At 38.5% G+C, this 14,978-nt stretch overlaps 2 protein-coding genes across 4 annotated transcripts; one reads left to right on the top strand and one right to left on the bottom strand.

Moving 5' to 3' along the window:
• Positions 1-39: 39 nt before the first annotated feature.
• uts2b (urotensin 2, beta) lies at positions 40-3,807 on the bottom strand. The gene is made up of 4 exons (XM_057361636.1): positions 2,080-3,807; positions 1,647-1,772; positions 648-691; positions 40-549 (listed from the first exon to the last, which is right to left on the bottom strand). The coding sequence occupies exons 1-4, from the start codon at positions 2,183-2,185 to the stop codon at positions 439-441; spliced, it is 387 nt and encodes a 128-aa protein (XP_057217619.1). The 5' UTR covers positions 2,186-3,807; the 3' UTR covers positions 40-438.
• A 250-nt stretch (positions 3,808-4,057) lies between these two features.
• On the top strand, positions 4,058-14,880 carry ccdc50b (coiled-coil domain containing 50b). 3 transcript variants are annotated; one of them, XM_057362198.1, is made up of 12 exons: positions 4,058-4,216; positions 5,107-5,217; positions 8,060-8,122; positions 8,210-8,336; positions 9,797-9,887; positions 13,424-13,526; positions 13,618-13,703; positions 13,877-13,936; positions 14,167-14,283; positions 14,371-14,477; positions 14,553-14,647; positions 14,724-14,880. In XM_057362198.1, the coding sequence occupies exons 2-12, from the start codon at positions 5,169-5,171 to the stop codon at positions 14,870-14,872; spliced, it is 1,047 nt and encodes a 348-aa protein (XP_057218181.1). In that variant the 5' UTR covers positions 4,058-4,216; positions 5,107-5,168; the 3' UTR covers positions 14,873-14,880. The 3 variants fall into 3 exon arrangements, with proteins under 3 accessions (XP_057218181.1, XP_057218179.1, XP_057218180.1); XM_057362196.1 differs by lacking the exons at positions 4,058-4,216; positions 5,107-5,217 and adding an exon at positions 7,294-7,489; XM_057362197.1 differs by lacking the exons at positions 4,058-4,216; positions 5,107-5,217 and adding an exon at positions 7,295-7,489 and having other exon boundaries at positions 14,727-14,880.
• The last annotated feature ends 98 nt before the right edge of the window (positions 14,881-14,978 follow it).

The raw sequence follows: 14,978 nt of genomic DNA, 5'->3' as shown, positions 1-14,978 counted from the left end.
AATGTGTTTTACAAAAAATGCAAAATACAGGTGTCTGTTCTAAAAAAAGCCATTTTGTGTCTAATTCAGGGAAATATTTTGTGACACTACATGATAATTATAAATAAAAGACCACAGTGACATGAACTGTATTGTTAAACGTCAATCCACATGCACTTCAACAGACTAAAATACTCTTATAGAATTCATGTTTGTATTAGTGATGTTCTAACAATACAAACACAGACCAAAAAAGCTTTTTCAAGCATATTTACTTTATTTACATCTGAGCTGAAGCTCAGTCATTTACAGATACATTTTCACCAAACGGTTTTGTTAAATTTAGTGCATCAGGCCCACAACATGTTTGCATGAAAACACATGTGAAGCGTGCGAGAACACCTGCAGGTGCATGTATGTGTTGTGTAAGTGCTTGCGTGTTTGTCCGTCTTGATATTTTCACACGCAGTATTTCCAGAAACACTCTGAATTGCTTCCTCTCTTGTGATATTGCTTCCTGCCGCCCAGGAAACGACTGAGAGGATTCATCAGCTGCTTCTCCAGCAGAACCTGAACGAAACAGAGTCAGAATTACTCGACGTAAAACATCTATTCACATAACTGAGTAATCGTGTGTTTGGTTAAATCTGTTTTCTTTATTAACTTACTTCTTTCACAGCTTGGCGGGGAACAAATCCAGCTGTTCTGAGACCTGTAAGAGAAAAGATGAATGTTAAAGGGATAGTTCACTTAAAAATGACATTTCTGTCATGAATTACTTACTCTCTTCTTGTTCCAAACCTGCATACATTTCTTTGTTTGGTTGAACATAGAGAAGGATGTTTGGACAAATGCTTGTAACCAAACAGTTCTTGGACCCCATTGACTACCATAGTAGGAAAAATGACAATGGTAGTCAAAAGTGTCCCAGAACTGTTTGCTTGCCTACATTCTTCAAAATATCTTCCTTTATGTTCATCAGAACAAAAAATATATAAAGACATTTTTCCTACTATGGGAGTCAATGGGGTCCAAGAAGTGTTTGGTTACAACCATTCTTCCAAATATCTTTCTCTGTGTTCATAAGAACAAAGAAATTTATACAGATTTAGAAGAACTCAAAGGTGAGTAAATGATGATCATTTTTATTTTCGGGTGAACTGTCCCTTTAATGCCAGGGCAGGGTGAGTAACCGGCTGACATCACAGATGAACCAGATAAATTAAACCTCGTAAAATTGTAGAAAAATAGAATGAAGGTTTGCAAAATATTTAGGTGCAAGTGCACATAAATAACTAACGGGAGTGCACTTATACCAACCAGAGAAGCTTGGAGAAATTCACTACGTTTTGTCAACATTTCATCTCTGATATCACAAACAAAAGTAATTTCTCATCCTCTAGTCATTCCAAACCTGTTTGACTTTCTTTCTTCTGCAGAACACAAAAGAAGCTATTTTGAAGAATGTTGATCACCAAACAACATTGGCCCCCATTGACTTCTATTGTATGAACCCAAAACCACAGAGACATTTCTCAAAATATCGTCTTCTGTGTTCCACTAAAGAGAAGAGTCACATAAAGGTTTTGAATGACATGAGGGTGAAAAAATGGTTTTTCCATTTAACAAGTTTTGTTAATGCTACAGAACAGAAAGCAGCATCTCACCGTCACGGCCGAGGTCTCCGGTGATGATGGACGGGTAGCCGAATCCCGCAGAGCCCTGGGACAAAAACGCTTGCTCTGAGTAACTCAGATCTTCTGGACTGACCACCTGATCGTCTTCTACAAGAACTACCAGAGAGAGAATCACAGATGAGATCTCAAATATTTCTCATTAATGAGATTAAATGGAGAGTAAATAGAAACGTTTGCTTAAGTCTCATCCGCATCTCAGAGTTTTCTCCTGAGAAAAAGAGTCTGAAATCTCACAAATGTCTCCATTAGAGTTTCAGAAGTGATCTCAACGATGACAAACTGAGCTTAGATTTGTCAATGTTATTGAAGATCTCAATATGAACTCAAACATTTCTCATCAAATTGACCCAAATCCTGATTATTTTACCTCTAGGACGTGTGTGTCGAGCAGAAGAGAGCTCACCTGGCCTGCCGTAGGTCATATCCCCGGTCTGCACCACCGGATGTCCGAGCATCACCTCCAGGGCGGTGAGAAGTACAGCAACACACAGATGCAGTTTACAGATCATGATGACACGTAGGCTACACACAAATGCACACAAAGTCTTTCGCTTGTGACTTCAGCCGGGAGGTCTGGTCTCAACGCACTCGTCCTGTTACTACCCCATCTTATATACGTCTCAAAAGCACCTCCACGTTACGTCTCCCAATCTCCATCACGGATGCACTTGTGCATATTCTGTGCTTGTAAATTCAGAGAGGACGGATGAATGGATCAATAAAAGTGAGAGACAGTCACAGACTTTGTGCGTCAGTGACGGGCCGCAGTCTTTTACCAGGCCAGAATGTAATCCAGCCAAGTTCATAAATCCAGCGAACGCAGGTGGGAAAGCAGCACTCGCGGGATGGAGTCGGGGCAGGCAAATTGCCCGTTTAATTCATTTATTTAAGAGGCTGCTGAGATTTATTCCCCACGATGCCTGCGGCCGTTACTCAACTGTATCATCCCGATGACCCCTGTGGCTTCTATTTTAAGAGACTCGGAAAGGGGACACATTGGCAATATTGGCAGCCGGAAGTGTGACCAATATGCTTAATGGTGTAAAGAAAATAAGGCGAGAGTTACTTTGGCCTCAGACCTGCTTGTCAAATTCATTTATTAGTCTCTGACAAATTGTTGCAAATACATAGGCCTGTATGTACTTTAGATGTATAAAGTGTGACCAAAGCAATCTCTTGGGCCCAGAATATAGAAACTTAAAGTTCAAATTTTGGCCAGTATGACCCACAGCATCCCGACATCAAGGCGGTGTTAGCATCAGTTAACATTTTCTTGAGTATGTATAAAAATTAATTCGATTTTAAATGGCATTAGAAGTGTGTAAATGGCTTTACCAGTAATAACAGAGTTTCACTAATAAATAAGAGCAATTTTCTGACCAGTCCTGATGACATGGAAGAGGCCATTTTATTTCCTCTTGTCAAACCCCATAAACTCTGTATTTATGTTGAGAGCGTTTGATGCTATCAGACTCATTCTGGCCACATGAGGTTTGATAAATCACAGTCTATGCCAACTTGAGAAAAAAAACTAGCAATTTTCCAGCATGATTCAAGAATGAAAAATTGAAATAACATGTTGCTCTTCAATTTAATGACATCTGACCTTTTATACAAAGGTGTGAACAGAAACAAATTGTATCATTTGATTAGTGACCCATAACAGTACAGAATCTTTTTACTGTACATTTTGTAACGTTAAATGCATGGCACTGTTTTTAATGTACAATAGACACATTTAATGTATCTGAATGTTATTGCATTAAAGATAACAAAAAGATATATCAAATGCATGCTAGAGATTTTCTTGGAAGTCACTTCACTTTGTTTGTGGCATTTTTTACAATCTCTGGTGGATTTATTATTTCAGCACACAAACTATGAGCATCTTCTCTGATAAAATATTTTGTCTTCATTTTGAACATTACCCCTGTCGTTCTTTTTTCAAATACATTTTGCATTTTTATTTCTTAAAAGTAGGTTTAATAACGTTTTAATAAAATGTTTTGATGTGTATGCAACCCTGGACAAATTTCAATCCCTATGATAGACAATTACGTTTTTTCAATCTTGAATCTTAAACACCTAACAAACCTCTTTATGTGAAAAAACCTCTTGTGCTTGCAAAATGTTTTTGTCTTTATTTAAAATAAGTTTCCCTTTATTATATATTCCTAATTTCCTTTTGTGCAGAAATATAAGTCTTTAAATTCAATTGAATTTTATATCTAATACAACAACATTCAAGCATGTGTAGATGTAAACTTAAGTGTCCTAATATGTTTTAAGTCATTGTATATTTATATTTGAGTTTTCATAAATAATTTCAACCCAGTAATTCTAGTCCAAGTATGTGACCGTCTTTGAGCAGTTCCTCAGTAGACCAACAGGTGGCGACAGATGCACACGCGAACTCGGCTCGCATGAACTTTGTTTTGATTGAGAACAAAAGTATCAGACACACAAAGGCGAGCTGTAAGAGTTCATGAGAGATGAAGAACTGAGGACGCGCGTATCATGCATGACAGATCGAACTCTGGGTAAGTGTGTTTTTAACACTTTAACAACACGTTTGTTTTATTTTCTCTAACATTTAAACCGCGGTTTGTTTAGGCTACATCGTTTAACATATTGCACGTGAAAGTTATTATGGTGAAAACTTATTAAAAACATTAACATGAACTAAATATGTTACGTTATGTATTTTCTATGTTATTAAGTTGGTGCTAACGAAAAGTACAGTAACATGAACAATGTAATGTAACATGACCTAGTTTTCTGTGCGTTATTGTGGCGAGTGTATTGTTTGTATTAAACTTTCAAGATCGTGTAAGTTATGCTCTTACAGTTTTAGAAGGACTTGCACAACTTGTGTTGGTAAAATTGAGAAATCGACTAAAAAACAGCATTGCAACAATCTGATTGAAAACTTGGATTGAAAGATTAACAAGAATTTGAGAATTTCTTAATAATTTTTTGTTAATAATAAACTCATATAGCATTGAAATAATACACTTGCAATACTAAGACATTGATATTTATATACTTACTACATAAAGGATACTTAAAAATATACTTAAATTTACTTAGAAATACTTAATAAGAAAGTGTACTTATATTTTTGTAAGGGGTTGAGTTAAATGTATTGTCTTTTTTATTGTTAATTATACACAAAACTACTTTCCTAAGCTTACCAAAATAAGTGGCTCACAACCGCAGGAAAGAAACTTGGAGAAATAAGAACGTTTGCCAACGTCTTCATTCTCAGCACAATGCGTGTTATTGTTTCAGGGATTTGGAGAGATTAGATTACGACTGGCACATGCCATTGAAGTCATACTGTACACATCCAATATCCAACAGTGATAAAAGTCATATATAGGTTACACATATAAAGATGATAGTTGTTATCCGATGTGTCTCTCTCCAGAGTTTGGTCGTGCAGATTTCTTCATCGCATCATGAGACTGTGAGCTCGGTGTGGAATCAGTCATGGCAGAAACTGACATTGACAAATCTCACCTGCCAGGTGTACATGACGGTACGTTTTTATACGTTTGTCTCTCAAAGTGTCTGTTTACATTCAGCATCTTCGTGGCAAACTACGGGGCAAACGGCCACTTGCGTTTATGTGAAAGGAAAAACACTGAAATCAAATTTAAGAAAAATATAAATAAACGGTGCAGTAGCAAACCTTTTTGAATGCTAATAAAAGCATAAACATGCACGTGCATGATGAATCTGTGTTATGTCGGATGTTGTCTAGCGGTGCTTGCTGTCGTGTATAAGAGATGAGATCAACATTCAGGAATGTGATGTCAGATGAGACGAGTGCTGTGTAGAGCAGATAAGCGCTGGATTCTGTCCACTCGTGCTCTTATCTGGCCTGGATGAGCCCATGAGCTTCCCAGCGTTCCTGTTTCTTAAACAGGATTTGGGTTGAGATTCCAATCTTCTCCCGTTTTGGCCTGAAGGGCAGGAAGACGGCGCGAGGAGTTCAAGTGCAGGAGATTTTTGTTGGACGCATGCAAAGATGCTCTCTTGTAGACCATTCTAACCGTTTGTTCGACTACTTTACGCTTAAAATCTGCGAGGGAGGCGAGAACAGGAGAAACAGGGAATCATTTTTTTGGATTGGTATTTGTTGTCGACTATTTCGAAACTTTGGTGGGCTCCGATGTTGAAGATTGCTGCAAGTGTTTGACAGCATCATTTGCAGAGAAGGCAATCCCAAAATGCATTGTGCTGAGCTGTCATCTGTTCATGTTCATGTCATCTGATGTACGATCCAAATCCAATTAGATTTCATCTCAGTTAGAATGCTGGTCTGCGGCCTATGAACTGTAGATGAATTGGAACAGAGCCTCTGACCTGGTTTTCTGAGTTCACACGTGACCCACCCCCCTTTAATTCACCGCCGTATATTTATAGCTTCTGCTTCTGAAGTGGCTGCCTGTGCCAAATATAGACAAAGAACCGCTGGAGAGCGAGAGCGACCGAGAGAAGAACAGAGCGGGAGGAGAAGACGAACATGAAATACTTGATAGTTTCATGCAGGGGTCCCGATTACTCTCTCTTGTTTTTGCTGCGTTCTCTCGCTCTCTGAATAGCACCATCTGTTTGGCCTGGGGGCCTCGTCTCATCTCAGGGGGGCTCAAAAGACTTGGGTAGACCACGCTCATTTTACTCAAACAAACACACCCTTAACTGCCCCACACCTCTTCCTCAGTAGAAATATTTATTCTTACACCTTAAACATGTTGTTTTTTTTGTCAGTTTGTTTTTTAATTCACATCATGCTGATTCTTTAAGCAGTCCGAAATAGTGCACTAGTGAAATAGTGTACTATTTCAGAACTAGTTGGCACTAAATTGGTCCAGTTTTTAGTTGATAAAAGTATGCAGTATAGTAAACTTTGAGTATACATCTAGTTTACAACTGTGATTTTCGTGCAACTGTAATACAAGTGAACATACTGAAAATATGCTGATAGTTTACTAGTTCAATACTTGCAGCACATTGTTTAGTTTACACTTTGAAGCTACTCTCAGCGAACTGTACATTTTTTACTTATGGTAAACAAACTTATGGCTTACTATTTATATATTCTTTTAGCACTCAAGCATTCTTCCTAAGTATACTACGGTTCCTGATTAGGTAATACTTTTCAAACTTGATCATATTTCTTTCAAGTCTTGGAAAAAATATGCTCAGACTGTCAGTGAAAGTCAAGTGTGCTTCTAAGTATATTTCAGAGAAAAACTTGCAAAGTTCACTGAAAGTATAGGAAGTATACTAATAACACAAGGTCGCTTTAGTATGGTAGCTACATTAACAATCTAGAGTTAAAATAAATATGATTTTGAAACCTCAAAGGTAACCTTTACATTTGAACTTTCATTGGTTTGAGGAGTTACACGTGTCTCTTGATTGAAAACCACGTCTCCTTCTACACATTTCCTTTTATTTCAAGTCTCGAAACACCTTTTAATTTTACATTGCATAATATTGGTTATGGACTCAAACAAAAGCACGTTTTCATGGCCTTAAGTTTAACTGTGAGTGTTCCTGCTTCTTATGAAACAAGCGTTTGTCCTGAGAGCCATGTCAGGTTTTCCATCTCGACTCCGGGTGGAGAGGACCGGCACGTTTCTTTCCTCCTTGCTTTTTTTTTTTTTGCCAAATGCATGTGGCAGAGCAGCAGGGCTGTTTACTACCTTCATTAAACATGACGAACCCACACACGCATGTGTATGTGCTGCATGACAGTAGGCACAGCTTGACGAACAGACGCAGGCGCATCTTTAAAAATGGTAACATTTTCATTATAATAGAGGAGTATTTTAGAATTAGACTTTGAAGAAAAATTCAAAGGTTTTTTGTATTGTATATTGCTTTCTGAAAATGTTGTACGTGTGTTATCTAATGTTTTATTGTGAAGGTCTTTGAATCATGTCTTGATACACAAGCTGTCTCTTGTTATATTAGTTTGATGTTTGACATGCTTTTGTTGAAATTCATGAGCTGTTAATAGCTCCGAGATTTTATCACACTTACTTCATAGAGCATAAAGGGAGGATATTTCGTGTACATGTGTTTAATGTACACAGTTTTGCGTGTTTGACAGTATGTACAGTATCTTCAGTAAACTTTAAGTATGTGACTTGACCGTTGATGCCCATTTGTTTATTTTAAGTTTATTTACAAGTAATATGCATAATGTTAACTGTACTCTGGGTTTACTTGGTTTTGTTTTGTGTTAGGGTACAACAGTTTTGTGTTTTTTGTGCACCTTTTTCACATTAATGACTCAAAAATCACTGCTGAATGTTCGAGTAATGTCTTCTTTAAATCTTGTTGTTATTTTTGGTGTTTTGTCACAGTGTGCCAGTGTTTTTCTGTGTTGGAAGACGGGGCTTTAGCACAAAGTCTGCAGGAGCAGGAAAGTGAGTGTCGGCATCTCTCCCATCCTTATTTATTTTACTGCGTTTAACAGAACCCAAGTGTTATTCATCTGTGTCTTATCATCTCAGTCGAGCAGTTCTACAGCACCAACATGCAGAAGAATCAGGCCGTGCAGACCGATGTCCGTCTGGCCCGGAGGCTGCAGGAGGAGGAGGAGGAACGTAGAGCAGATCTCCATCGAGATCTTCGGGAGCGGTAAGAATCGTCAGGGTTCGACACGTGCGCTGAATCATTCGTTCGTGTTGTGTAACTGGATTAGTTGGTGTAGTGTGAGATAAATTGGCAAACCATTGGAAGCCAGGCCGAAACCAGAACTTTTTCAGCCCAGTGTGACACTAATAATTTGTTTCCAAGGTTTGTGCCACGTAGTTGGTGGGTTATTAAAGGGCATGTAAGCCATGTTAGTCATTCTGGTAACTTTTTCCAGAATTCACTCTCTTTCCAAAAAGACTATTCAAAACATATATGCGAAATGGAGGAGTAGTGTCTTAATGTCACACGTAAAAAAAAGAAAAGAAAGATGAATAGGGGACTCATTACGCGGCGATCTTGGTGGTGTCAAAAACAAAAAAGTCACTTTGATTCTCATGTACTGTCTGACAACGGGCGTACAAAATGATTGAAATCAACTCAAAGCGGTCAAATGTTAATTTATGTTGTCAGGACACTTGATGATAACATGATGGGATTTCCAAAGACTTTTTAGACCATATTTTCAGGAATGTGAAACCCGTAATTACTTTCAATTCAGGTTCCTTTTGAACAATGTTAGACTGTCAGTTTATGTCTATGCTTTATTTGAATGACTGCATGTTTTTAAGCTGGCATGAACTCCACAAGTTTGTGTAAAAGTAAATGTAACACCGTGTCTACATCGCACGCGTCGCGCGCCGCATCCAGACACGGTGTTACATGGTGGTTGAATGGTTCCTGTAACATCTAAAGAACCTTTATCTTTGACAAAATATCTCTTTGTAGTCGAAAGAAGATTCTTTAGATTATAAAAAAGAAAGAAAGAAAGAAATGGTTCTTATAAGAACATTTGAGTAAATGGTTCTTTGCGGGTGCCGGCTAATGACATTTTTCAAAATATCTTCTTTTGTGTTCTGCGGAAGAAAAATTCGTACAGATTTGAAATGACATGAGGATGAGTAAATGATGACAGAACTTTCATTTTTGGGTGAACTATCACTTTAAGGAAATATACCCCAAGAATGTTTTTGCCTTTAGAAAGTTGATTCACGGTTGGGAAAAAGTTGTTTCCCCTCATAATAATCTTCCACACAATGTTGATATGGCTATCAGCTCTGAAGATGAACTCTTATTGGTTACATTCATCTTAAACAAACAACACAGTCTAAAAGAAAGAGTACATGGTGACCCCAGACAGATGATGATAAAGGAGTACAACCAACTGTTTTCATATGATGTTTAAGAAACATGGCACCTCATGTCTTCACCATCAAGGTTAACACACGTTAACACAACTGTATTTGAACCAACAACTTTGACTCCCCTTATTCCGTCGTAAAACCTGAAAGACGAATATAAAGAATACAATTAAATCAGTTTCGATACATTCTTTCCTCTACGCTATCAATCATTTGTCTGGACTGGGTATGACTCAATATTTTCCTTCTATTTCTGATTGTCAGTGAGGAAGAGGATTGCAGATACGCTCGGATGCTTCAAGAAGAGCTTCAGAGATGTGCCGAGGAGGCCAGGAGACGAGAGAAAGAAGATGAGGTATCATTTAACATAACATGACAAAAAGTACGTGTTGGTCTGTATTCTCTCATGTTGAGCGGATTAAACTGCCTGTGGGAGTCTGATGGAGAGATAAAGAATAGAATTAGCACGAAAGATTCAAGAAAAGAAACAAGAATGTGACCTTTCTTGTAATTGAAGGATCTCACACTCTGATATCCATTTGCCTCAAGTATTCTTTTATTCTCTGAACACGTCCTTTATTTAGTTGTTGGCCGGACATTTCTGGTGTCTGAAGTGCTAGCTTTGCGGTCTCTGTTGTCGGGAGTGGTTTTGAAAGTTCCCACGGGGACGTCTTCAGCGTCTCGCTGGATGCTTCGGTAGATGGAGTCGTGGAACACTGGGATTCTGTATTTGTGGTTTAGAAGAGGCTTTCCGAAGCGCTCTTCTGCACTTTTGAAAATGTCTTAAGGATGTAATTGTCTGACTGTCTGTGGTGTTTTTAGTTGCAGTAGTTTAAAGAGGAATTTCCGCATTTTGACACGCCAGCCACAGTAACAATGTATGAAACGTTGCACAAAGTTGTTAAATAATAAAACAAGACTAATGTAGTGTTTGTTATAATTACAAAGGCTTACGAGTTTTGAAACCTAAAGGATTTTTCTTCCAAATGTTCAATCAAAAATGCGAGATGTTTTGCTTTGCTTTTCTGCCAAAGGTTTGGAGTCTGTGTGCTTTATATTTGAAGAGGACTTTTGTCTTTTGTTTACTCAGGGTGGTGTTGTCTAATTAGGGCTCTTGTGTTGACCGTCCTCCCTGTCTAGTGTTGATAGACTTGCTGTGTTTGTATGTGTTGATGTGCAGGGCAAAGCCATGTACACCCAGTCAAACGGTAATGAAAATTCTGTCATCATTTATCCATCCTCATGTGGTTCAAAACCCACAGTATATATGACTTTTTCTTATGTGGAACACACAAGAAGATATTTTGAAAAATGTCACCGTGGTTCTGTGTTCACACAATGGACGTCTATGAGATCCACTGTTGTATGGTTACCAACACATTTTTTTGTGTGTTCTGCAGAAGGAAGAAAGTCATGTAGGGGTCGGAATGACAAGAGAGTGAGTAAATGATGAAAGAATTTTCATTTTTGGTGAACTATCTCAATACTTCGTAGTAAAGAAAATGAGATTTAGAAGTCGATTCTAGCAATTGTGTACATTTCTATGGGTTGCTGGAACGAGTTCGTCCATGTGAGTTGTGAAGGTCTCAGTCAGTGAGGGTGGGCCGGTCGGGCTCGGCACCAGAATGGAAACTCTTTCACCGAGTGCCGCACAATGACAAATACCTCACCATGGTGCTGATTCACATGTTGATTGCTGGAGCTTAACTAAGCGTACTTTAATTCTCTTATTTATTACAATCTTTCGGTCTACTTCAGCAGTAAAGTGCTAAGACCGGAATACCCATCAGCCACACACTCTTATGATGTTGTGTGTTTATTTGTGTAAGTGTATGATTGACTTTCCTACAGGGTAATTTACTGTTTATTTACAAGATGTTAAAGTATGAACTTTATAGTGAACATCTTCATCTGTCTTTGATGAAGGTCAAGATTTCCTAAAAGCAAATTGGTACAATTTTTTCAAACAATGATCTGGTGATGAGACTTACTGAACTTACTGAAAGCTTAATCAGAATTCTGTCTGTGTAGGTGACTGCAGATTACATTTCTCGAATGGCTTCAGAAGGCTTCTATATTGCATATAATATTCTATTGGTTATGTCAGTTATATGAACTGCCTTTTTAGTAGTGTTGTTTTTGAAGTTACGTTTCATTGAGTGTATGATGACAAAAGATGTATTTATTATGTGTGAACCCTTCCTTTAATAGTGTGAAAAAAAAGTGTGAATTTTTTTACAACACTGCCCCCTATTGGACAGATGAGGTATATACTGCTGTGTAGTGTGGTTTTTAGGGTGGTTGTTTTGTAGTTAGTAATTTAGTGGGGTGGAGGGTTGCACATAAACATTAACTCCTAGATTTTCTCAGGACTTTTTTGTGGATTTAATCCAAGTGTAATTCGCTTCCTGTCATTATTTCCCGTATTCAGTCGACCCGTTTCCTGCCGATGAAGCCGTTTCTGACATTTACGATAAAATACCCTTTTTGTCTTTTGTTTCCTCTTCTGGCTCTTTAGTTCATAAAGGGTCATGAAACTGGGCCAAGAATGTCGCCGTGTCACGTGTCAGGCCTGTATGAAACCACTGAGAAAAATGTACCATATTCTTCATAAAATGCATTTAACTTGGGAAATGTGACAGAATCAAGTAGGAATTGTTTGGAAATAACACAGTGGTTGTAGAGGAGGAAGCGACATCAGCCAAAAAAGAAAGGCTTCTCAAGTTATTCCATTTTACATTTACATTTTCTCATTTCATGGTTTGCTGATTTGTGCTGGTTTGAGCCGGTCATGTGCTGGTCCTTAGCTGATTTAAACTGGTGAGGAACCAGCACATGGCCAGCTTAAACCAGCATCAAAACATACCTGACGCATGATTAGGGTGTTTTTTTCAACAGGGTTAGAAAAGTATGCTTTTATCCAAAACATTTTGCATTTCTAAACATTTCATAGACAAATATTGGGGTTATTTTTATCTTATATTCATTGTCAACAAAATACATAACACAACCAAATGTATGAGCATGAATTGTATAATCTATAGTGTTTTGGTGGATTCTGTTATTTTAGTTGATGTTTGGAAATGAAACAAACCATAATCAGACACAATACAGATAAGATACTAATCTCAGTGCGCACTATAACTGCTCAGAATGTTTCACCACTCAATACAGAGATGCTCCGTGATGTCATTGTTCATGAGGTTCGATGCTCTCAGCAGTTTCTCAGGGCGTCACATATAGAGCGAGTGGAGGCGTGTGTGTGTGTGAGCTGTACTTTCCGCGGGTCTGCACTCTACATGCGATGTGGTGGTTGTCAGTCTGGTTTTGAGCGCTGTGAAGTGACACGCTTTTGTTTGAGTGACACCGTGATGGAACTTTCACTGCCCACATCAACACCTCTGCGTGGTCTTAAATCCAGTGTGTGCGACTGTGTGGTACAGGTTTAGCTATACTTATATGTCCTCATAGTGAATAATAGTCCGACTTCTTCACTAGATACAAAAAGTTTATAAATCGGCCAAATCATGATTTCTCAGTATTTCATGCTGTGCACATTTTTCTGTGAGGGTTATGGAATAGGAAATAACACGAGTCTGTTAAAAAAAAACAATAAAAATCAAAAGTCTATAAAATGACCTCAATAACATAGTAAAACAAACTGCGTGATGTACTTAAGTTCCAAATATGTTCCTAGTTTTCTTTAAAAATACATTCACTAGGACATCCCAAAATGTTTCCAAAGGTCAAAACGTTTTTTGTTAGGGCGTGGGAATGGTATGTCCCTATATACCGTAGTAAATGTGTTTGTGGAGGGGTTATTATAACACTTCTCTTCCACCCCTGTGTAATAGACTCACTCAAACTCAAATATTGTGCTCTTCTAAACAGGAAATAGCTAAGCAGCTACAGGATGAAGAAGAAATGGAGATGAAACGGCAGAGGGCTGCAGCTGGTTGCCATGACGACAGCTGTGCCTCTCCTCTGTGTGAAGGCATGTTATGATGCTATATTTTGTTTTTTCGGCCTTTTTCTTATTTAGATAGTACCATCAAATAAGGACAGGAATTGTCTCTTTCTCTCAGGGTTGGGAGTTTGGGAGCAGGTGCTTCAGGATGCTGAACTGGCCCGTAGACTTCAGGAAGAAGAGGATTTGCTGCCTCACAGAGAGGTTCAAGATGATCTTATATATATATATATACTGTATCTCTACAATACTTGATTCTGATTGCGTGACCTGAGATTTTCTTTGTATAAATCTGGGTTTGTATTAATGAAAAATATGATCTTTTTGCAAACCTATAACACACACGATTATTTATGTTTGTGTCTTTGGTTGCATAGTTTCCTCAGAGCTCTGGTTCAGAAGTGGACTTCATTGCAGCACAAGTAGCCCAGGATGAGGTAGAAAAACAAATAGATACACTGTCACACATACAGTAAATACACTTTGTCCAACCAATACATTAAATGTTCAGTGTTTTGTCAGTTTTGTACCATACACCTCATATTTTAATGGTTGAATCTAACCTGAGGAAGAATTAAAAGCAAATATTGTCGAAATGGAAACTTTGGACATCACTTTTGGCAACTACTGTAGATGTGATCTCAGCCGTGTTTGAATGTTTTACCAGGAGATCGCCCACTACATGCAGCGCCATCATAAGAGACTCAACAACAGACCACAAGATCTAGAAATCCAAGAGAGACCGAGTGAACCAAGAGATGAAGACAACACTACAACCAGGAAGGTCTGAAGGAATCTCTTTTATCAACACTTGCTTTCACACACGGCTATACAGGGATGGTCACGAGAACTGTGTTCTTTTCAATTTCAGGCCCTTCAGATGTTAAGAGAGAGATTAAACTCAGACGGACTGCACTCGCCTGTGGAAGAAGACTATACAATTGAAACCCATCTACCAAGCCCATCATGCACTGCACTGTACGCCACACATTCTGTCACACACACACTTCTGTTTCTCAACACATATCTTGACACCTCGTTTATCTCCCGCAGCCAATCGCAGCACATACACAACATCGCTGAAGAGCTGGACCCAACGTTTAAGGCGAGAAAGCGCGAGAGTCAGATCTCCACCAACCCTCCGTCAGGTACAAGCGCACATTTAAATCAAAAATAAAACGTCATTAATTGTGACATCAGAAGTCATTGTTGTTGTTTTCTCAGCAGGTGTGTGTCTGGCGCCTCGTAACCCGCACAGCATCTTTTACGATTACCTGCCAGAGCCCAACTTCATACCGCCGACCAAACGGCAGAACGATAAAGCGGGGCGACACAAAGCCAAAGACAAGAGAGAAAACTGCAAACAGCAGTGATGGTGTAAATATTAAACTCATGTTAACCCAGACGTTCGTCTTTTGAGTGTTAGGTGTATTGTATAAGCAGACAAAGCTGTTGGACTTTATAACAATATAAAGAGTG

Source organism: Triplophysa rosa, linkage group LG20 (genome assembly GCF_024868665.1).
Source record: "Triplophysa rosa linkage group LG20, Trosa_1v2, whole genome shotgun sequence".
In the NCBI taxonomy this organism is placed as follows: Eukaryota; Metazoa; Chordata; class Actinopteri; order Cypriniformes; family Nemacheilidae; genus Triplophysa; species Triplophysa rosa.
This window is presented reverse-complemented; position numbering and strand designations above follow the sequence as displayed.